The 22,935-nt window shown below is 37.9% G+C and overlaps 1 protein-coding gene across 1 annotated transcript in view; it reads left to right on the top strand.

Moving 5' to 3' along the window:
- The window catches only part of PIEZO2 (piezo type mechanosensitive ion channel component 2), a 263,275-nt gene that overhangs the window by 167,241 nt on the left and 73,099 nt on the right, over positions 1 to 22,935 (top strand). The window contains exons 9-16 of the mRNA XM_044426273.1: positions 1,271 to 1,396; positions 4,253 to 4,397; positions 5,664 to 5,806; positions 7,160 to 7,396; positions 11,326 to 11,449; positions 12,367 to 12,626; positions 15,033 to 15,181; positions 15,971 to 16,144. Of these exons, the coding sequence (XP_044282208.1) occupies positions 1,271 to 1,396; positions 4,253 to 4,397; positions 5,664 to 5,806; positions 7,160 to 7,396; positions 11,326 to 11,449; positions 12,367 to 12,626; positions 15,033 to 15,181; positions 15,971 to 16,144 (1,358 nt within the window). The remainder of the gene's footprint in view (positions 1 to 1,270; positions 1,397 to 4,252; positions 4,398 to 5,663; positions 5,807 to 7,159; positions 7,397 to 11,325; positions 11,450 to 12,366; positions 12,627 to 15,032; positions 15,182 to 15,970; positions 16,145 to 22,935) is intronic.

The following is a 22,935-nucleotide window of genomic DNA, read 5'->3' as shown; positions in this document are numbered from 1 at the left end:
AATACAAAAAATACATTGATTTACAAATACGAAATTAAAATTATCAGTATAAAATAAAAATATAGGAGGAGAAAGAGAAGGAAGAAGAAGTTGCCCAGGCCAGATCATATGTTTTAACAATTGAAATGATGTTTAAATAAAAAGGTCTTTACCTGGCGCCGAAAAACCAGTAACGACGGTGCCAGGCGGCCCTCTTTGGGGAGTGAATTCCATAGGTTGGGCGCCACCGCAGAGAAAGCCCTCCTCCGGGTACTTACTCTCCTAATTTCTTTCATGGAGGGTTCCCGGAGAAGGGACTCTCCCGCAGATCTCAAAGGGCGGTCGGGCATATCCACCAGGTTTCAAAGAATGTTGGTAGGAATAGCATATTAACCATGACCCTAGCTTTTCTTGGTTGTATTAGTGAACTTAGAAGATAGCACCTTGTTACCTTGTTTTATTATTATCTTTCAAGTTGTGCCAATACTTAACTTGGGTTTGCACAAAAGAATTTGTGAATTTGAAGTTACTTTCTTCTTTGAGAGGATGTGTTCCAGGCAACTCTTTATAGTAGTGCCCACAACAGTTTCTTAAATTGCTAGATGTTCCCACAAGCTCAGAGAGGTTGCTTGCACATGGTGCATACACTCAAACATACATGGGGAGAAGATAACATGGTCATTAATACTTCATTGGACTTATTTGTGATGAATTCAAATTTGAATGAAGTGGGAAAAGGCAAACAATGTATGTGCCTAGTGCACTAAAGTTTAAAAATGTATATCATTCCATCCCCTTCTGGACTTATGTACATAAGTAATATGAAAACATTAATTCATGCAACTGCACTGAAAAAAAAGATTAATGATACTGCTGACAGTTTAGCAGATCTCCATTCTAAGCTAATTACATGCTCCTCTTTTCTTTCATTACACTCACAGAAATGGATGTGGCTGCTATGTTATTTGATTTATATTATTTTTGGCTTATATTTTAAAGATATGATCTATGTAATGTAGTTTAAGTTAGTCTGCTGAATATGTGCTGTGAATGATTAGGTTTGTATTTGCTCCCTATGGACTAAAAATTGAATAGGCTTAGTAAACATAACAAATAAAAAATTTAAAAATAAACTTTTGAGACAGCCTAATGGCTAGTGAGCTGGTTATCTTACTCACCTGAGAAAGTAATCTTGTTTTTAAAAGATAAAATAGAAGTGAGGCAATTTTTGTCATACGTATTCTAGAGTTAATTTAGCACTGTTAATTTAGCACTGTTTTTGGTTCTTTAGGATGTGCCTGATGATGACAAATTTGGTAGCAGAGAAGAAGACACAGACTGCAGTGAAGTTCAACTGTCTGCAAAGCAAAGACGCAGATTATGGAGTGCAAGCCACTATGGAACTGATGAGAGAAAAGTAAGTTTTAGAAGAATAAATGCCACTATGCTATACTACCAGTTACGAAATGGTAGCCTTACAATTTAGCCAGCTAATGATTGGTAGTGTTCTGTTCCCTCTTCATATGTATGAGATGAGTCTGTTCTGCTGTTCAAAAGCATAACAGAAGACTAAGTGTTGCTGTGAGTTTTGAAAAAGTTAAATATGGTTTGGCAGTTTTTCTTGCAGTAAAACAGTGCTATTCAATATTTTAGCATTTTAACTGTACTCATGAAGCTAGATTTTCAAATTCATTGCCTATCAACTTAAATGCTGTAGTATAGGTGAGCTTGTGTGCATCTAGTGGGACTTTTGACTTCTTTTCTTTGAACAGAAATTCTCACCAGTCTATTTCAGAAAGTCCCTTGGAATAGAAGGGAAGTCACAGAAGGAGTTACTATCATGTGGCAGAATGCAACTGTGTTGGTCCAGTAGTCAGTAGTTCCAATAGTGGAAACTAGGTTCCACACAGTGTGTAACACAATGCATTAACACTTGTACAATAGAAAGATTCAGTGGCATTTTGCTAGTGTGATTTAAGTTTGCAGAACAGCACCATTGGATACTGCCCTAGTGATTTCCTTCTTAAAACCCTTAGCTAGAACTATTTTTGCTAACAGTAACTTTATTTGTTTTGTTGTTTGTCATTTAGATGCATGTAGTTATTGTGCAATGCCAATCAATAATATAATCATACAATATAGAAAATAATGGAATAGAATATAAGTAGAGGTGGGAGGGACTGACAAGGCTACCAACTCCAGCCCTTTGCTCCAGTTCCACATGTGGTTACCCATCTGCTGCAGGCCTGCATCTTTCCAGCTTATGTGCCTGGTATACATGCATGCAGTAATTAGCACTTTCCTCAGAGCAAGTGGTCAGCTTTCAGGCTAAAACCTAACACTCTTAAGAATAGATTAAGCTTCAGCTATACTGCTCAGCTAATAAATTCTTCTTGCCTTGCTTTGCAGCTTCTGACAATGACTCAAGAGGAACACAAGCCACCTGATGTTAGTACATGGTCTCATCCTTGCATTGAATTTGGACAGTGGGTTTTGGTTATATCTAGGCATAATGAAGGGACTCAGGAGGAAATACATTTTATTCTTGCTCTGTTCTTGACTGCTGCTGATGCTCTGGGCAAATAACTCTTCCTTCTTTTAGTCCACAAAGCAGAATTCCTTAGAAGAACAGATTTCACTGTTTGCAGGGGAATTTATTTCCATTTAAATGTTCTTAGTACGGCAAATCATTTTATAAATTATACACCACCTTGTGTTGCTGTGTATCCTCATCCCCACAGTCATGTCACTGCCATGTATGCATAGGTTGTGCCCGGTGGGATTCTAGGGGACCTTAGACCAGAGGTATGTTGTATACATAATAGACTTATCCACTGCACCCTCCTAACATGAGGCATAGCTACTTCTTATACAGGGAACTTGGTTCAAATACTAATTGTGGCCATGAAGTTTATTTTCTACAGATTTTTGTTTTCAAAAACACACACATACACATTGATAAGTCTTGATTACTGTACACACCCCATACTACAGCAAGTGGTAAATCAGTTCTAGTAGGCCCACCTTGGAAAGATATTAAAAAAGATAAAGATAGATAATTAATATTTACCAAATAATCTTAGCCAGATAAGAAAGATGACACCATGAAAATGGCAAAGCAGTTATATGACCAAAGTAGCCCAAGCTTGGTGAAAATGGTGAGTCATAGGAGGCAGAAATGGAAAGGAAAGGAAGTAAAGCAGGAACAACTGAAATTACTTGATTTGGGAGGGCAAGGAACTACGGAATTTAGAAATCCTGTGGGCCACAGACTATCATTGGATTTCTCACCTTTGTTCCATATTGCAAAAATTCTGCAATGACCTCAAGTTGCTCTAGCCTTGTGGATGAAGATTGTGCCACATTCTCCACAGATGTCTGAAAGAAAGGTTTCTAGTGAATAAGGACGGGGAGATCAAATGGAGGCTATGTTGTCATTAGGAACCCCACAGCCACCGCAGATGAGGTTGAAAACAGATTCTACGCTTTCTGTGGAACTAATTCCATACTCTGAGATGCAGAACCAGCAACTCATGCCAGTTGTGGGCCATTACCAGGCAGAATAATGCTAGCAGGCTGTGTTATGCATGGAACGCAGCCCTAAACTCATTGGGGTGCTTTTTCACAGGGTTAAGGGCTTGTGCATGCACTCTTTCTCTTTTTCTGGATATATGAACTAAATGAGGTTTGGCCAAATGAACAGGAGAGTGACGAATTCTGGCCCTGGAAATGCGGGGGGGGGGGGTGCACCAGGCCAGAGAAATTGTATTCAAACAGACCCTGATCCTAGGTTTATATTCCCTGCTGAGACGCACCAAGGTGAGAACTGCTCAAGCAGAAAGAATGAACCACGTTTGCCTACTCTTTGAACAAAGAGTTTCAGTTTGATGGCTGAGAGGCTGGGTCCAGGATGGGTTGAAACAAATGAAATAATATTTTGCATCTGGCCATTGAATAAGCACAAGGAGGCTCCTTGACTTTTGATTATTTTTTGTATAGCTTACTATGCACCCGACCACAGCACAAACTTTGAAACAAAAAGTATAATTAAGGGTGTTTAAGCCAGATCTTTCAGACTTGGTCTGCTAAAATAGTTTGGTTTTTTGATGGCACACTTATTCCATCCTGAGCTTGTGATTTTTTAAAAAAAATTGTAAGGAAATTCATAATTGAGGCATCACTGATACTTTTAATAAGAAAAGTAATAGAAGTGATTGCTCTAATACAACATATGTTTTAAAAGGATTCCCTTTCTCTAATTCTTACTCAACAGGTCCTCTTGGTGACTGTGAATGGTACACCTGTTGATTTTGATTATCGCAACAAACATTCTTTGCGTCCCATAGAGAATGGGCCTGCCAAGGCAGATATGTACTCCAGACCACAGTACAAATGGGACCCATCAGTTGATGACTCAGGTAGTAGCAACAACTTCTTGGGAATTCTTTTTATGTATCCATCCATCCATCCATCCATCCATCCATCCCATATCAGCTCTTTTTCTAAAAGTATGTGGCAGGCTTTCTGTTCACTTGCATAAATATAGCTAAAGTGTTTAGTTAAGATTTTAAAAAAACAGCCTAAAGCACCATGAAAAACAGACAAACCAGCCGCATGTTGCTTAAAAACAGAGCATAAAGCCAGGCCCATGATGTCTGCCTAAGCTCTTCTTATACATTCTCTGGCCCATTTCCTTGGGGCTGTGACTGAAAATGCCCTGCTCTTGCCCATAACCCTTCTAACTCCCCCCATTGAGAAGGTCTTAAGCACTGATTGCGCACTGAATGTTTGTTTCGTTTTCTTGAGTTTCTTGGCATAGAAGGATATTATGATACTCTGCAAGGTTTTAATGTGCAACTGCAATGAATTTATAATTGAGTTCAGCTTTTCCAATCAAGAAAGAACAAAATATGGATATGCTTACAAAGGCAAGTGCAATGTAGCAAATAGCTAGCATTATCCTGATTCTTGCAGTAATTACCACTTTAACACTATTTTGAAGTTACTGCCTATTTCCAGTCCAGTGAATTTCCATATAGCAAAGATGCCTGAGTGTTTGCTATCCTGAAATACAGATAGTAATGATACAGCTACTGGCCCAATAGCTCTGGTACTCATTTGTATCTGATAGGACCGAAGGTAGCTGTGTACTTACAAATAAATAATATGTTATACTTTTTTTTTTTTTTTGAAAGCAACATAGGACTACAATTTGACCTGAATTTCCAGGTCCACCCACCCACATTTAATATATGGATCAGAATGTGGTTATTCTTTGGATCCCATACCTTTCTAAGCATTTTTGATGCAGTTCTTATTTCAGAAGTACCAAAATGAATATAAAATACATATTTTAGGATAAAGTAGTTTGTAAATGTGTACCTGAGAGAAAATGTGCTAAACGCACAAATAGGAAAATTCATGCATATTTTAAATATTTAAACATTTGCAAATTATTGCAGAAATGGGAAGGAATTGGAGTAACAGTGAATATGTACAGACTGGAAATAAGCGATCTCTGTGTTCTAATGTAAAACTTCATGAAGAACTCATGGTTTCCACTCAAAGGTTCTTTTCCATGAACAGAAAGCGGCCCTGTTAACAAAAGATGAACAAGAAGCCATTAGATCCAGCATAGTATTTGCTGGATTTTGCAATTCATATGATTATTTTTATTTTCTTAGAAAAGAAAGAGGAGGAAGAAGAGGAGGAGGAAGAGGAGGAAGAAAATATTGAAGAAGAAAAAAATTCTAAAGTTCATGCAATGGTCACAGTTTTTCATTTTATCATGAAACAAAGTTATGTGTGTGCTTTGATTGCCATGATGGTAGGTTAAATAACCTGTTTGCAGGAGGTTCAGCATAAAATGATACCCGTGTGTGTGTTCAAGGGAGTGACATGTTCTTGTAGTTCAAATGTATCATCTCTGACTAGCATCACAAGCTAGCATGCTTAACTAATGAAACTTATCCTCATATTATGCTGCACCTCTTCTCTAGGGTCCCTTAGAATATTGTAGCACAGGGTCTAGAACCCGAATTATTGGCAATATAGTGTATCATTGACTGGATTCACATAGCCTACTCAAGGGTTGCTTTTGCGACATGGGCTCTTGTATTGTGCAAACCCAGGTCGCTGTGTGCTATAACAAACCCTAACCACGAACAACCTACGAACAGCTCGTAAGTTCACAATCCAGCAACAAACCATGGATTCTTTTTGTGGGTTGTTTATAATGAACAAACCTGGCTAGGTTCACACAACACAACAATGAACGATTCAACAATAAACCTTCCTCAATGTATAATGGGGGCTGCCATGTTGTACGAATCCAGCTTTTATCTGATGTAGTTTATAAATAGTGCTATGCTCAGCTTATGTTTCTTATTGTGGTAGTAGGAAGTACAAGGGATTAAATTTGTTGTGAAAAGCCAAAGTATGCTGTTCAAAAAATCCAACCAATTTTTAAACTTGAATTCACATGTTCAAACACTTTTATGTTTCATTTCAAAGTCATAGGAAAGTTGTCAAGGACAATATTATTTTCTGACCACAGATACAAGCCTTGTAACTCATGACCATTCCTCTTTAAAATCAGAAGTTTTTAAAAAAGAAGTTTTTAAACAGTTGTCTATATGTGAACTCAGTATCACTTGCATGTTTTATCCAATATGTAGATCCATTGCATGTTGGGATTAGCAGAAAACTATGCTGGTATAATTAGATCATAAAAGCTGAGAAAACAAATTAGCATTTTGAGAAAGAATCTTTCTTGTTGAGATGAATGGTATTAGATGTTATTTGCTGTACGTGCATCTGTTAGCTTTGAACTTTACCCATCACTGCTGAATTATGAGATACCTAATGTAAAATTTCTGCTGATGAAAAATCAAGAAAAAATGAATTTGATGAATTTGATGATTTTGATGCTTTAAGCAAAATCCCCCCACCCACCCACAAAAAGTTTTCAACAAGTTTTGTGGTATCATTCCTACAGCTAGTGACAGCTCGTATGATCTCTCACAAGGGATACGGATAAGGGGGGGGGGCAGGATAAAAATCCAATAAACAAACAAACTGCCATTGGCCTTAAATGGCTAAAATGCCATATACTGTTCTGACTCATCAACTAAGTTATTGTTGTAATGACCGCTACTCTTCTTTTTGATTATTTTTTGAGGCCTGGAGTATTACTTACCACAGTTGGTTAACCTTTGTGATGCTGATATGGTCATGTATACTTTGGATGCTGCGTGACCGAAGGAAATACGCTATGATCAGTTCACCTTTTATGGTGACTTATGGAAACCTGTTATTAACATTACAATATATATGGAGCATTGAACTGAACGATGATGAACTTCCTCAGGTTTCAGGATTTCTAGAACGGAAAGCTCCTACAGAATTAGCATCAAAAGTAAGTAATGTTTTACAAAGTTAAGTGATATTCTTCCATGGGGTCTTCAGTTCATACAGATTCAAGCAGGAGTAGTCCTAATGAGAGGGGGAATTTAAAAGAGAAAGATCCAACCTATGACATCTAAAAGACATTTATGTGAGTGTGTATGCTTAAATCATTCTGGTACTGGCATATCTGATAATTTTCACTTCTGATTGAGGGTTATCTGACCCTTAAGGAGCAACTTTTGGGGAAAGCCAAGAACATTCTTTTGTCTTATTAATTACATTTAGCAGGATCTTTTCCAATGGATTGTTGGCACAGAGTAACTGAACTTACTTCCTGGATCCCATAAAAGAAATGTGTATTGTATTTTTCTTTTGTTTCACTGGCCTAAGCACCTTCATTATGATGCACTAGATTCTCTCTCACAGTGAATTCCCTACTGCTTACTCCCTGCTGGCTACTCCTTAATTCATAATGAATGTGAAAATGAGCAAACATTATATTATGTACTCTCAAAGGTAGCATTAGCGTTCTTAAAACAGATTAAATGGTCCAGAGGTTCTGTTAGATATATTGTATGCTTTCTATCATTGATGTTATAAATATCTCTCAAAGGATTTAACTGCTTTTGTATATTGCCAGCAACTTTGCTGTAAACCAAGGTGCTTTGTAAAATGTCTTATCTGAAACTAACAACTATCAGGAATATTAAATTATAGTATGAACAAAAGAATTATATGTACACACTGTAATGATGGAGGGTGTATTCCACTGGGTAAAAGATGCTATGTGGATTCAAGCAACATTTAAGTTTGCCTTCAATAGGAAAAGGCAGATAAATGGATCATATTTTTCATTTTGAACATATTTTCCTTTATTGTGTTTTCAAAATGTGTGCTACCAAACATGAAATGAGTCTCTTTATAGAAGGCATGGCTCTTTTGGGATATTTTAAAAATGCAAACATCCAGTGTAGGCATTAGAATATATAAAAGAGAAAAGGGAAATAGAAATGAGATCCAGTCTTAGGGAAAGTGTGCTTATCTTTCCCTTTCAGAAAGGAGAACAGCAGTATTGATATGAGTACCTGCTTTGAAGGTGAATTCCATGAGACCTTTGGTTAACATCTTTGCTATTGACTATTGATTCAAAATAAATTATTCTGAATATTTTAAAAAGAAAATACATTAACAAATTTCTATGTGTAAAAAGTAGGAATGCATGAATCTCAGTTCCACTTTCTCTAACATTTGTGCTTGATTTAGTTCTATCACATATCTGCATCAAATTGTGGGGACTTTTTTTAAGTATGTGTGACAAATGGTATTTATTTTTGTACACATAAAATTTGTGTGCATTTTTGTGTCTGACCATCCTAAGATTGCATTCTTACAAGTCATTTCCCCAAATAGATACCTTTTATACATGCTATTTTCCAAAATGTAAAAATATGTGTATGTTTTCTGTATGCATTTTTATTGGGGAACTACACTATAAAACTTGGAAAAGTTCAAAAACTGAAGGATAATTGCATTCTTGTTCCTGTATTAGTTTGGGAAGTATTAATTAGATTTGTTCGTGTGAATATGCAAACCAAATATTTTCTTTGTAATTCCTAATACAAAGCAAGTATGACCATCCTGCAAAGTCACTTTGGAGAGAAAGAGGTCTCATGTTCTCAGATGTCTTTTAGGGAAGAATTTTGGGCTCAGGAAGTCCATGCCAAATTATGCATTCCTTCGAAAAACAAAGAGTCCAACTCTGCTTTTCTTCTTTAGCTGTTATGTAATAGGAAGTAAAGATCACAAGTAAAAAGGATGATGCTAATGCATTCATTGCACACTGTTGGCAAAAAGGGAAACCAGATACAACCAGAAAGCCCGTAATCAGAGTTTTAAAGTAAAGAGGCCAGTTTTAATGTAAAGAGGCCACTGCTATGGTTGATCCCCATAACTGGAATATAGGGGTATTCTGTCTTTGATTTGATAGCCATCATAATGAATAGCCATTGTTCCCAATTTAAATCCATCTCAGCCAGTGACTCTCACCACATCTTGTGACAGTGATGCCATCTGTGACAACCAGTGTGGTGTGGTGCTTAGAGTATTGGACTAGAATCCTGGGAAATCTGGATTCTAGTCCCCACATGGCCTTGAAGGTCCCTGGGTGACTTTGGACCAGTCAGGTCCCTCTCACCCTAACCTACAGCCTTACAGTTTGTTGTGAGGAAAAAATGGAAAGCAGGAGGGCTTATGTATACTGTGTTGGGTTCCTTCAAAGAAAAAAAAGTGGAATATAAATACAATACAATCATGATACTTTGTGTGCCAGTTCTTTATCTGTTCTAGATCTACAGCCCCTGCTTCACTGAATGAGTTTTCATAAGATAAATGATGGAAGAAAATGTATCTGCTCTCTTCACATCATGCATAACTTTATAAGGCCATGTCATGTCCTGCTTCATTGCCATTTCCCAGTCTATGAAGTATCAAATGATGTAGCCTCACTCTTTCTTGCACCTTCTCCAGCTCACAATAGCATTCCATAGATTGGGCGCCACCGCAGAGAAAGCCCTCCTCTGAGTACTTACCCTCCTAATTTCCTTCACGGAGGGTTCCTGGAGAAGGGCCTCTCCCACTGATCTCAGGGGGTGGGCGGGCATATATGGATGTAAGCGCTCCTTCAGGTAACCAGGACCCAAGCCGTTTAGGGCTTTATAGGTCATCACCAACACCTTGAATTGGGTCCGGACTTCAATGGGAAGCCAGTGAAGCTGACGGAGGATTGGAGTCATGTGAACATAACGCCCAGTCCCCGTCAGCAGCCTGGCAGCTCTATTTTGAACCAATTGAAGTATCCGGACCGTCTTCAAGGGTAGCCCCACGTAGAGCACGTTACAGAAGTCAAGGCAGGAAGTCACTAACGCATGTGTCACTGTCGCCAGGCAGTCGTACTCCAGGTAGGGGCACAGCTGATGGATCAGCCGAAGCTGAAAGAAAGCGCTCCTCGCCACCGTTTGTGTGTATAAATGTTGCATGTTGCACATGCCTTTCCAGTCTTTAAAAATACCAAATTTCTTTCAATGATTGTAACTTAAAGGAAGAACCTTACCAAAAGAGTGGAACAAAGCTTGGCAAGTATAGCTGGTGTTGCGGCAGGATCCACAAATGCAAGTTTTACAGATCTGCACCAACAATCCATTTAAGGTTCCCCTCTCCCCCCCCCGCCCCCCACCAAGAAGTTTTTAGCTATGTAAGGTAGCAAAGTTCCCATATAGAAAAATAGACTTGTCTGTTCCCTTGTACAATTTGAGAGCTGGACTGGGGGAGGTACAGCAAAAAAGCAAGCAATGAAACCAGTGCACATGGATGGAAAGAAGGTTTAGCTGCCCAGAGTATGTGTGGAAGATACTTTATTTAATGTTTTATATGCCATTCAATACCAGAATATCTGGATCACTTACAAAAAAACAGCAACACAAACACCACCAACAACAACATACCAACAAACAACACACTTTTTGTTTTTTTGTCCAAGGCCTCTTCAAACCTGGCACTGCTCCTGTTTGTTCAAGAGTCATTTGTGTGTATGACATTTTGTCTTGTGAGAAATTGAATGAGCAGAGTATATATATTCACTCCATTCAAATTACTAGTACTACTATAGCATTCCATTTATATCCCAGCATTTATTTATTCATTTATATGCAAAATGAATACAAACACTTAGCAGTGGGAGATCTTTAGGACCATATCCATACATAGCCCATTTGTATGTTGGCAGATGTTTGGGAAATGTTAAGTAACATAATCCAGTTACCCTGAATTATTTCCATCATGCGCCATGTTACTCATCACTAAAGATAAGACATAGTTCTATCGGTTTGTGAAAATTAAATAGTAACCCTAAACTTTGCCTGTTGTGTTTCAATTCCTGTTTAGATTCTTTTTGCAATTACTTTCTGGCTACTGCTTAGGCAGCACCTCACTGAACGAAAAGCTTTGCAATTAAAGGAAGTTGTTTTATCAGAGGTCAAAGTTGGAGCTGAAGAGAGTGAAGAAAAAGGTGAATACACACTTCAACTTAATTCAGATGTTAATGCTTCTAGTTCTGCTGCTGTTAGGTAGATTTGATGTTGGTTGAAGAATTGCACTCAAAGAGTGCTCATCACTGGCTCATCGTCATCCTGGAAAGAAGCAAGAAGTGCAATGCCTTTTGGTTTGGAACTGGGCCTACTGTTGCCTACAAAGGCTCTAATGAAGAACTAAGTGGGTTGCTAAGCAAATTTACAAAAGACACCACCTTGGAGAGGTAGTTAATAAAGACTGAAAAAGAATTCAAGACGCTCTCACTGAGTAAAAGACAATTAATTCATTGTGATAAATACTGCATTCAGGTAGGAAGAATCAGATGCACAATCAAATACAGGGAGAGGGCAGGTTACCAATACTGGAATACAATGTAATACAGTGGTACCTCGGCTCGTGAACCCCTCAGTTCACGACCAAATCGGGTTGCACACAAAAATTTCATAAAAATTTTGACTCAGGTCGCGAACTCCGCATTGGGTGAGGTTCCACCCCCCCTGAGTGGGGAGATGGCCACGATCGTGGTCACGCTTGTGCTGGGAAGACAGGAGTGATCACGGTTGTACTCGGGAGAGTGGGAAGATGGCTGCGATTATGCTGGGGGGATGGGGAGATGGCTGAGATCACATCCATCTTTCCTGCACGAGCGTGACAACAATCGTGCCTGTCTCCCCCCACCAGCATGCCTGTGATCGTGCCTGTCTTTTCTGTGATTAAAAAAAATATTTACAGAATGGATTAATCTTATTTACATTGAACCTTATGGGGAAATTTGACTTGGCTCATGACCAATTTGGGTCGGGACCAGAGTCATAGAATGGATTGAGTTTGTGAGCTGAGGTACCACTTTATGTACTGAGCAAAGTTAAACTAACTTGCATTTTGTATTTGCAGAAGAGGAATCACCAGATGATGAAGAGGTATCCCAAAAAGAGGAGGAGGAGGAGGAAGATGAGGAGGAGGAAAAGGAACCTGAGGAAGAAGAAGAAGAAGATGTAATGAAAGTTCTAGGAAATCTGGTGATGGCTATGTTCGTAAAGTACTGGATTTATGTCTGTGGAGGAATGTTCTTCTTTGTCAGCTTTGAGGGGAAAATTGTCATGTACAAGATCATCTATATGATGCTGTTCTTGTTCTGTGTAGTCCTGTATCAGGTAAGTAATACAAAATCCAATTTCCTACAACTGTGTTCATTGTATATTGGTATAACTAGATATGTTTATGTTTCATTACAGGTTTTAGCTTTATACAGTTTACCATATTATAGTTTGTCAAATTGATACTGCCATTCTAAGAAAGAAATTGGCTAGAAATAAAAGAAACCCTGTAGTATAGAGCTGGGATGTTATAACGATGCAGAATGAAGCAATGTAGCACATTTCTCTTAGCACAATAAGAGTCAGTGTCTCACCAAACCTGTTGGTTGGCTCAGCAAGCGCACACTTCCCAAGTGTCGGTTTCCAGACAAGCATCTGCTCTGATACGGGAGCAAGATCTAGCGTTTGCTGGTTATCATAGAGCTGCCAGGTACCCTCCAGATGTTTTGGACTACTTCCACCCTTGATACTTGCTCATGTTGGCTGGGGCTAATGGGAATTATAGTCTGGAGAGCACCAGGTTGAACCCTGTGAATGCTGCCTCGTGGATGCTCTTCTGGTCACTTCGTGGCAAGAAGACTTGTCTTCTGATGGCTTCTCCTGCTCAGAGATCACCTTCTGCTAGCTGCTTAATACTGAAATGATAACAGCTATACAATCTGGAAGTGCCACCATAAAAATACAGTGGATTCAGTGGAATTACATGTGCATCCTAATCGGTGGGATCATAAAAATTAACCCATATGTGCATGTGATCTGTTAGGCAAAATTCCAAGGAAGATTGACTTATAAACAGTGTCTTATGGGGCACTTCTGTGTGTTAATGTTCTTAGGATATAATATACGGAATGTGTGTGTGTGTGTGTGTTGTATACACACTTGGAACAGCTTTTAAAGATGGTTTGGAAACTTAATCTGCTACAGAATACCACAGCATATTTGCATGGGAGACTCAGGCAAATGGAGCATATCTGTTCTGTATTATTTATTTAGACAGCTTATATGCTGCCTCGGGGCGGCTTACAATCATTAAAATCCCATGTATAAATACAAAAAAGCTGCCACCCACACCGGGGGGGAGGGGGGACAAAGGCTTGGCCCACAGAGAACTCTCCAGCACAGGTGGAGGAGCCACAGGCTAGCAGCGTCCCCGGTCCTGCGGTGGCCGCCGTCTGTCGGAGTAGCAGTGGCGGTGTCAGCGGCCCTAGCTTGAATTACAAGAAGGAGCAGGGAAGACACAGGGGTGGCGGTGCCTATTACCCAGACTGGAGAGAAGGCCGCAGGGTTGGGTGGGAATTTGACTGGCCTAAAGGCAGGAGGGGTGAGCTTGCCCATGTCAGAAATGAAGGATTGCCTCAGGATTCTGGTAGTCTAGAACCATCGAAGGTTGGTGTCATTCTGGTTAATCTGGCTAATCTGTGAATCAAGTGGAAAAGGCATATGCTGGAGTACGTGCTCACTGAAGTTCTGTTACTTAAGGAAAAGTGTAATTCCCTCTAGGGCAAGTAATTCTGGTGCCCCACATACTAACAATCATAATCAATTCTCTCTTAGATGGTTACAACCCCATATCTGTTTGCCATATTCAGATATTAGTCCAGAGCATTATCAGTGCTAATAGATTTGATTTTAGGGAAAAATAAGAGTTTGCTATCATCAGCGTGCAGATAGCATTCCAGAGCAATTGGAAGTCTCTCCCAGTGACCACAGACACAAATTAAATATGACTGTGGAAAAGCTGTAACAGTACCTCTTAGGTTAATTCTTGAAGGGTAGGACAGTCCTCATCACATGCAGTGTTCTGAGTATGTCTAATCAGATAAGTGAGAATTTCACTTGCATTGTTTTTGATAGGAATTTTTACAACTCCACTGATTTTTCCATAAACAGGATGGAAGCAAGGTGCTTTTCTTGGGTTTGCCCAAGCTCAAGAGAATTTGAAGGCTTGTTAATCTCTCCTTTCTGGACATGAACCTGGTCTCCGCTGGTATTCCTAGAGTGAAGTTTTAACAGCTATACATAGATCATCAATACATTCAGTGAAGATGTTTCTGGTCCAAATTTAATATTCCGCACCTTTAACAGGAACTTCTAAAAGTACCTTTTCAGATTTGCAGCATGTAATTGGGCTATCTTATCGAACAAACAAAATGTAGTTTGTCTCTACAATGTTATTGGTACTATATTTTGTATTGAAGTTAATGACCCCAGTTTCTTCAGCTAACATTTATTCTCTGGCACAGCAAAATGCCAACCGCGGCTCTTCAGTAATCTTATCCACATCTTTCAAAAACCATAGCAAAAGCCAGTTCAGTGCAACCTGACAAATGGATGCATCAGACGTGCTTAGAAAAATTGTTAAAATAGCCATGCCCCATTTGAATCAAAATGGAAGCAATTTTGGGGCTTGCAAAAAGTTTATGAAGTGAATTAAAAGATAATATTTTAATTTCTGGTTCCCAGGTGCACTATGAATGGTGGCGGAAAATTCTAAAATATTTTTGGATGTCAGTGGTGTTTTACACTATGCTAGTGCTTGTTTTCATCTATACTTATCAGTTTAAATCATTTCCTACACTGTGGAAAAACATGACCGGAATGAATGATGAACAGTGAGTATTTTCTGTTAATTGGCTCTTCTTTTACCTGAACAAATGAATGATGGTATTATTAGTTCTTCACAAAATAGAGGTTTCTGAGTGGTAGCCCTTTCCTTCTCCTTCATGGACTTGGTTTGGACTGAAATTCTCAACATCTATCTGGAGGGTACCAGATTAGGGGTAGGCTACCCTAGCTAGAGAGACCTGCCTGGTAACTGATTTAATGTGCTTTCAGTGGTGAGCAAAAACCTTATTTTTTCAGGCCATTTAAACTGTTGTGGGACTTAGTTCTGTGGATTTTATTCCTCTCTTATTTAAGTGATTCGTTCTTACTTGCTGTTTGTTTGTTTTTATTACATTTTTATATCATTATTCTTAATTTTTGTGATACATTTTAAGCTACCTGGAGAATCTTTGTTATTGGACAGCCTGTAAATACTTTAAATATATACACACATACATACCATCTGCCTGCTGTGGCAAACAAAGAGTGGTCTCTGGATAACTTCTATAAATGCTCAAATTCATCTGTTACTTTAAAAAAAAGAACACACACAGTCAAAACACAAGATGTTTCATTGTGAATTTTAAGAAAGGTGTTCCTTACAAGGTCTAAATATATGACCAGACTGCACTGTGGGGACTTAATTAATAACTCCAGAATTTAATATTCTTTAACAACACAGTCACACTATTTGTTTTCCAACCAGAAGAGAATGTGCTTTTTCACAGATCTAAAACTTTGTGCAATGAATTTTGATCAGCTAAGTCAGCTGTCATTTGTATTCTTTTTTATTTCAGACTAAAGGATCTTGGCTTAGAGCAATTTTCTGTTGCAGATTTGTTTACCCGCATCTTTATTCCAACCTCCTTTCTGTTAGTGTGCATATTGCACCTGCATTACTTCCATGACCGTTTTCTTCAACTCACGGATTTAAAAGCCATAATCAGCAAACAGGACAGCGCTATTTACAGGTAAAAGGAGGAGGAAAATCTTGTTACTTTAGCAGCCCTCATGTTCCTGGTCTGAGTTTTGCACTTCCCCTACTGTTACTGTTGTGTAATTCCTCTGAACAAGAACTACATATCTGAAGATAATACTACTCATGCTCAGCTGGTAATTGGATATGTAATCAATAAATTACATATTTATTTAAATTTATAAATTACATATTTAAAAGTTGCAATTCCCTAGGTTTTTACTGCCACTACTAAAATATTAGTTTTTATGAAATCCTTTCTCTTTAGCTACTCTGCTTAGGCAGTACTGCAGGACTAAACCAAACTTGTTTTAAATGTGTATAGCAGCTATGACTTCTTTTAATATTTACTCTATAGTGTGTGTGCCATATCTGATCCAGATTTTAAGGCTTCCTACTCCCTGTTCTAGGGTCCCAGTACAGATCAAAGGCTGTGCACATACCCTACTTAAAATTTATTTGTTTATTTAGCTTCTATACCACCCCATTGAAATTCAAATATTTTGGCCACCTAATGAGAAGGAAGGACTCCCTGGAGAAGAGCCTAATGCTGGGAACAATAGATGGCAAAAGAAGAAGGGGACAGCAGAGGATGAGGTGGCTAGATGGAGTCACTGAAGCAGTTGGTGTGAGCTTAAGTGGACTCCGGGGGATGGTAGAGGACAGGGAGGCCTGGAGGAATGTTGTCCATGGGGTCACGGTGGGTTGGGCACAACTTTGCAACTAACAACAACAAACAACAACAACCATCCCATACCTAAGGTTTTCTCTTAATACAAGATGTACATATACACATATAAAATATGTTTTGGCCCTCAGTCTTTGGTATTGGAAAAAACCAAAACAATAAAACAGGAATGGCCTAAGTGCTAGAATATTTAATGACCAAGAATAACACCAGAGTCCTGCATCTTAACGAGAATATTTTTAATAAAAAAAAGCAAAGTCAGTTGCTTTTCTTCTTTCCTTTCTTTTTCCTTCTGCAAAGCAAATTGCAGAAGGAAAACGTGTGTAATAACTGAAACATAAGTTGCATAATACATAATACAAAGACCAAGGAAGATGGGTGCAGGTGGCACCCATTTTGTCTGAATGCATGATGTGGAGGCCTAGATTTCTGTGCAGAAGGAAACTTGGTCACATATGTGCTTCTGCTAGCCCAAGAGATAGAGCTTTGGCAGGCATTAATTTGTCCAAATAGCTGCCATGCAGAGCCCTGTTTACCCTGGTGTTGGTTTTTACCTACTGTGCTGAATGCTTCCCTCTACTCTCCACCTATCTAAATATCTCCTGTGCTAACAGAAAGTTTCCAAGGGAGAGATGGCCATGTGATACATTCAAGCACTAAGTTAGCATAGCATTCACTCATAAAATGCTCAGACTAGATAACCACAACTGAAAATGTAAGCTGATTGGAAATATATTGGCTTGTGGGATTAATACAGAAGAAACACAATAGAATAGATTGAAAAGGCTAAGTACTGTAAGAATTGAAAATATTTTGAATTATTTGACATTTTTTCCTAAAATGCATTTAAGTTAAACTTCCCTTGCTCTCCCTGTGATTTAAATTGACCTGTCTGCAGTTGGCAAAACCATAATAAACTAACAAGTTTGGAATGAAACAAATGCATAAAAGAGTATTCTGAATAAGTTAATTTATATCATATTTGTTCTTTAATAGAAATGAATAGAACAGCTGTACATACCTCAAAAGCAACAGAATTCAGAGGGCAGTTATGCAAGCCTATGTATTTTTATTGAGACTAGAAATGTACACAGATTTATTTCAAATTGTGAATTATTTGAATATGTGCCATTTGCAATTCCAAATGTATACATGAGTACTTTTTTCAAGAAATGTTCTCCAATCTCCAAATATGAAAAACTGGTATTTAAAATAGTTCCACATTTTCATGCTTTAGTTAATGAGGGAAAAAAATACACATTTTCCTGTTAAAAATGTGCATGCACTTCCTGATTGAATGACCTGAAAACCTAGTCAAAGTTAAAAATGAGATTAAACTGAAACAAGCTTTGGAGTGACTTTTAGAAAAGTTAGGCGAGCATAAATATCACTGGTTCTCTAATCCCTACTTGAGATCCACTTCCCCAATTTTAATTCTAACTAATCCAGAATACTGTTGCAATTTAATAACCTTTTTCTGTACAGTATATTACTAGTAAACTAGTTTTATGTGACCAGTTGGAATAGAGATCCCTTAAACCCAGAAGGCCTATAATATAGAGCAACTGATCATTGGTCAATGTGTGTTTGCCATGCATATGTTAATAATATTATATATAATCTTATTTTACCTAATAGATATTTTGACAAAGTTTGGTACCGTTATAATATGTGTAAAATTAATTTGACTGCTTTTTCCATCTGCTTCTTTCTGCTGCAATTTATTCAATGGCATGAAAATCTGAAAATGGAGGAATAAAATTATAGTCATGGCTGTATAAACATTTGTCAAATATGAAAATATATAGAGTGCATATAATGCAATAGTGTCACATTAGTGTCTGTACTTTATGTAAGACTTTCTTGATTACTTTCTGTGACTAATTTTGTGCTATAAAAACATCCTGCAATGACAGCAGTATTTTGCGGTACATCAGAGGAGAGAGCTTTTACTTATTTATTGATATTTTGTGGGTGTATTTCAAAATACGGACTGAATCATCTGTATCAGCAACTATGGATTATGACACTGCTTCTCTGATATTCCAGTATTTTCTTCCTATTAAAATATCAGCCTTTGTGACCTATAAAGGACATTCCCATTTTGATGACAGTGTAGGAAAATGCTGTAGATCTTCAGGTGGTGTTGTGAAAGCTTTACATGCTTCAGCACTGATTTATACCAGCATCTAAACCGAAGTGAGAGGTAATCATTTTCAGGCAACACCACTATCTTCAACATTTAATCGGAGATAATTAAATGTGTGCACTTTCTTGTGTGCACTTTTCTCTAGTGATTTGTTGGCTTTTCATGTAGATGCAAAGCTACATAATTCACAGCTCTTGAACCATAACCTGAACCAAAGTAATAATTATTGATTATTCACATTTGACCAGATTTTATGCTGCAATTGTCTAATCAGAAATGCAGAAAAAACACATATATTATTTCATTTGTGTTATTTATTTTAATATTTATATACAATCTCATTTCCGTAAGTTCTGGGTGGTTTAAAAGAAATTTAACCAAGATTGATTAAAATTGACAACATTCTGAGTCCTATATCCTCTACCAGAGTGAGCAAAGCAGTTTCAACTGCATGTCCAGCTCTGAAGAAAGTTTGAAATGGATCCAGAACAGTATCACTCAGAAGTGCCTGGAGCTGGAGAGACACTCAATCACCTTACAAAGAAATGGCATATTTGAGACTGGTCTACAGTTGTAATGCCCAGGGGGTTCAAGTTAGGTTTCTTGAAGAGCGGCCACACAATAGCTTCCTTCAGGCAGACAGGAACCTTACCCTTTCTGAAGGAAGCATTGATGATAAGGCATAACAGCTAACTCAGTGCGTCCACCCACTGGACTACCAGTCAAGATGGGCATGGATTAAGAGAGCAGGTGGTTTTTCTCACCTGTCTAAGAAGCCTGTAAACATCATCAGGACTTACAAATGTAAATTGATCCAAGATAGCCCCATTCATGGACACCTCTGTGATGATCCCCAGCTCCTTGATTACATCAAGCTTGGTTTTTATCCAAGATATTTTATCTGAAAAATGGTGGTTAAAAGCACCACAATGAGCAACTGATGTTGCTAAAGACAGGTTAAGAGGCAGCGGGGCTTGAGACAAACCCCTTACCACCCTAAATGGCTCTGCTGGACCTGAATTTGCAGGTGCAATACGAGCAGAGAAGAAATCCTCCTCGTATCGCCACCCTGTAGGAGTGAAGATGCTTTCTATAAAGTGTTTTGTCAGAGATGAGTCTAGATTTCCACCACTGTCACTGTAGTCATTTTCCTTCTTGCTACATACATTGGAGCTCCGCTATATACCAGGGAGCTCTTTTGGAAGCAGGACAGAGAAGATGCTCAGGAACAATTGTGTCAAAGGACCTAGTCAAATTATTCATGTGTGTGACGGGAAATATTGCCGAATATAATGTTCAAATATGCATTTGCTTCCAAAAGAGAGAGAGTGTGTGTGTGTATGAAAAGAGAAATGTGTGTACAAGCACACATGCATGCATGGATGCGCACATACACACCCCTTCTAAAAGAACTTCACAAATTTTCTCCTTGCTGATCTTTTACTCTGCAGTGGCTAGTCTTGGACTGATCTCTGAAGCAGGTAGTCCATTTACCTAGTTAGACAGATGCCTGAATAAAAGGGAGGGAAGCCTTTTTGTGGCCATGCTACATGTATTACATGCACCTGCCTCTCATTAGAGAATCACAGCACAATCCTATATGTTTACTTATGGTCATGTATATGGCAGGGTATGCATAGGTTTGTAGTTTCAATTTCTAACTTGACAAGAGATTCAAAACCTAAAGAATCAAAAGTATTTGTATACATACAAACATTTTTTTTTTTACAAAAATCCCCAACATCACCCTCTAATGCAAAATAGGGACAAACAGGGATATTGTTTTATCAGGGACATATATCAGCAATTAGTGCTGTCTCTTGTTAAATGGTGGCTGCATGAAAGCAAGAGGGACTGTAATAACTTGCTATAATCAGAAAAATTGAAGTGAAAAACAATATATTCATAAAAATAATGTACATTGATTTAAAATAACACACTATATTTATGATTGTGCATGCTAATTAATAGCCGCAGAATGTGTCTTTTTTCCCTTGAATTGTCCTGGAATGAGGCTTAGTAAAAGACAGGTATTTCAGAATTATTCAGTCTTTTGATTTTACTTTTCTGAAATGCTGAGGGAAGCTTGTTGGCTGCATTTTACTCATGTTCCCCTGTATACTTAGCCAGAATTTTCTTATGCTGAGTTAGATCACTGGCCCATCTATAGCCTAGTGTTATCTACTGTAACTGGCAGTGGCTCACAAATACATGAATGAATCACATGCAGTAGAGTCAAAAATACATATAATACATTCTGAAATAAATGCTAAAGTCCATACTTGTCACCTTGTAGAACAATTTTAAAGAGAAGGGGTGCCCTTGGAGGCAGAAGGTGGATAATAAGGAAAGAGTGATCAAGAACATACAGTAGATTACGAAGAGGATGTGGTTTTGGGGGGATAAATATTGGACAGACCAAATGTTAGTCCACCCCTGTAGTATTGCGTGTGCAGCTCATTTATGTAGTATATTTATAAGCCATGTTTATCTGATGATAATTGAGTTACTTTTATTTAGTTTCCAGACTGTTTCCATCCCAGCAACCTGAAAGTCTGGAGTCTGCTTTTTGGTGGTAGTAGTAGAACTTCATGATATGCCTTCATTTCTGGGCCAGTGTTAACAGGCTTTCCTTGTTGCACAATCTCTTTAAAATCTGAATTAGTATTGTTGTATCACCATATTAATGAGAACATTTATATGCTAGTCTTCTTTCTTCTTTAGCATTTGCTGTTCCATTTATCACTCCATAATAAGATCTTGATTTTACTTAACCTGTTTTAAGACTGTTTGCCTGCTACACAATTACGTTCACAAAGACTAGTTAATTTAGTTCAACTAGCTTAATTTTTAGTCTTATTCTGTTACTGCATGCATAGGGAAGTACCCCTGAGTATTAGTGTGTCTCACCTGTATTTAAGTCAGATTCAAGACCTGCCAGTTAAAGTGGAACTCTATACTTCTTTCAGTGGAAATTGTAGTCATTTTAGTAACCCAATGGGCACCTGTACAGCTTCCAAGTGTTTCTTACTGCATGACCTATAACAATCTTCTAATAATTCTACTATTTCATTATGCATGCTTCATGTGGTAAGATGGCTTTTTACATTCAATCCTGTTAAATACTTTCTATCTCGCTTTCTCTCTCTCTTATATTCCCACTGCAATTCTGTGCATTCTTGCACCTCCATCTTTCTCACCAAAGCCATGCCAAAGTCAGTGGTCGTGTTTATCTAATAATAAATAGGTGGGTATTTTAATGTTTCCATTCATTTTCTGTCAGAATGTATTTTTGCTTGCTGAATTTTCACTCTGAAAGTTAAAAAACAAACAAGACTCAGGCTGTATATTATCTTGGAGAAGATAATTCTTTTCAAGTACCCGAAGGCTTATTGGTTAATTCAAAGGGATCTTATGTTTGAGAGTTTATTCTTTGAAAAGTCATTAGAATACTAATTCAGTTTAAATGCTCTCCAAGTTTAATAAATCTTTAGCCAATTTTATTTGTAATTAGGTAGGAAACGCATGTTTATCTCAGGAAACAAATTTAGTGAAACATCCGTATACATGTATATACTGTTGTTAAAAGTGATGTTGAGAGCATGATCTATTATATATGGGGCATGCAATAGATATTCTGGATATTGCTTTTCCTTTATTTTTTTCAATTTGTTTTTGCTTTTTTGGGTTTTTGCAAATAGGATTTTATTGAATAATGATGTCTAATATGCATGTGTGAACATATGAACTAAAAGCCGTGTTGCTTTATGCATCAAGAAAATGTGTGTGTCCAGACTGGGGGTTTCCCAAATAATTTGATAAATAGGCATTTGTGTAAGATAAAAATGAATTTTATTCTTTCTTATGTACAAAGCAGCTGAAAAAACTAGAGTGAAAAATGAACATTTTAAAAAGCATGCTTCCTTTTGCAGAATTTGAAGTATGCTAT

Source organism: Varanus komodoensis, unplaced genomic scaffold (assembly GCF_004798865.1).
Source record: "Varanus komodoensis strain SLA01 unplaced genomic scaffold, ASM479886v1 scaffold17, whole genome shotgun sequence".
Taxonomy (NCBI): Eukaryota; Metazoa; Chordata; class Lepidosauria; order Squamata; family Varanidae; genus Varanus; species Varanus komodoensis.
The sequence above is the reverse complement of the archived record's forward strand: the minus strand, read 5'-3'. Positions and strand labels throughout refer to the sequence as shown.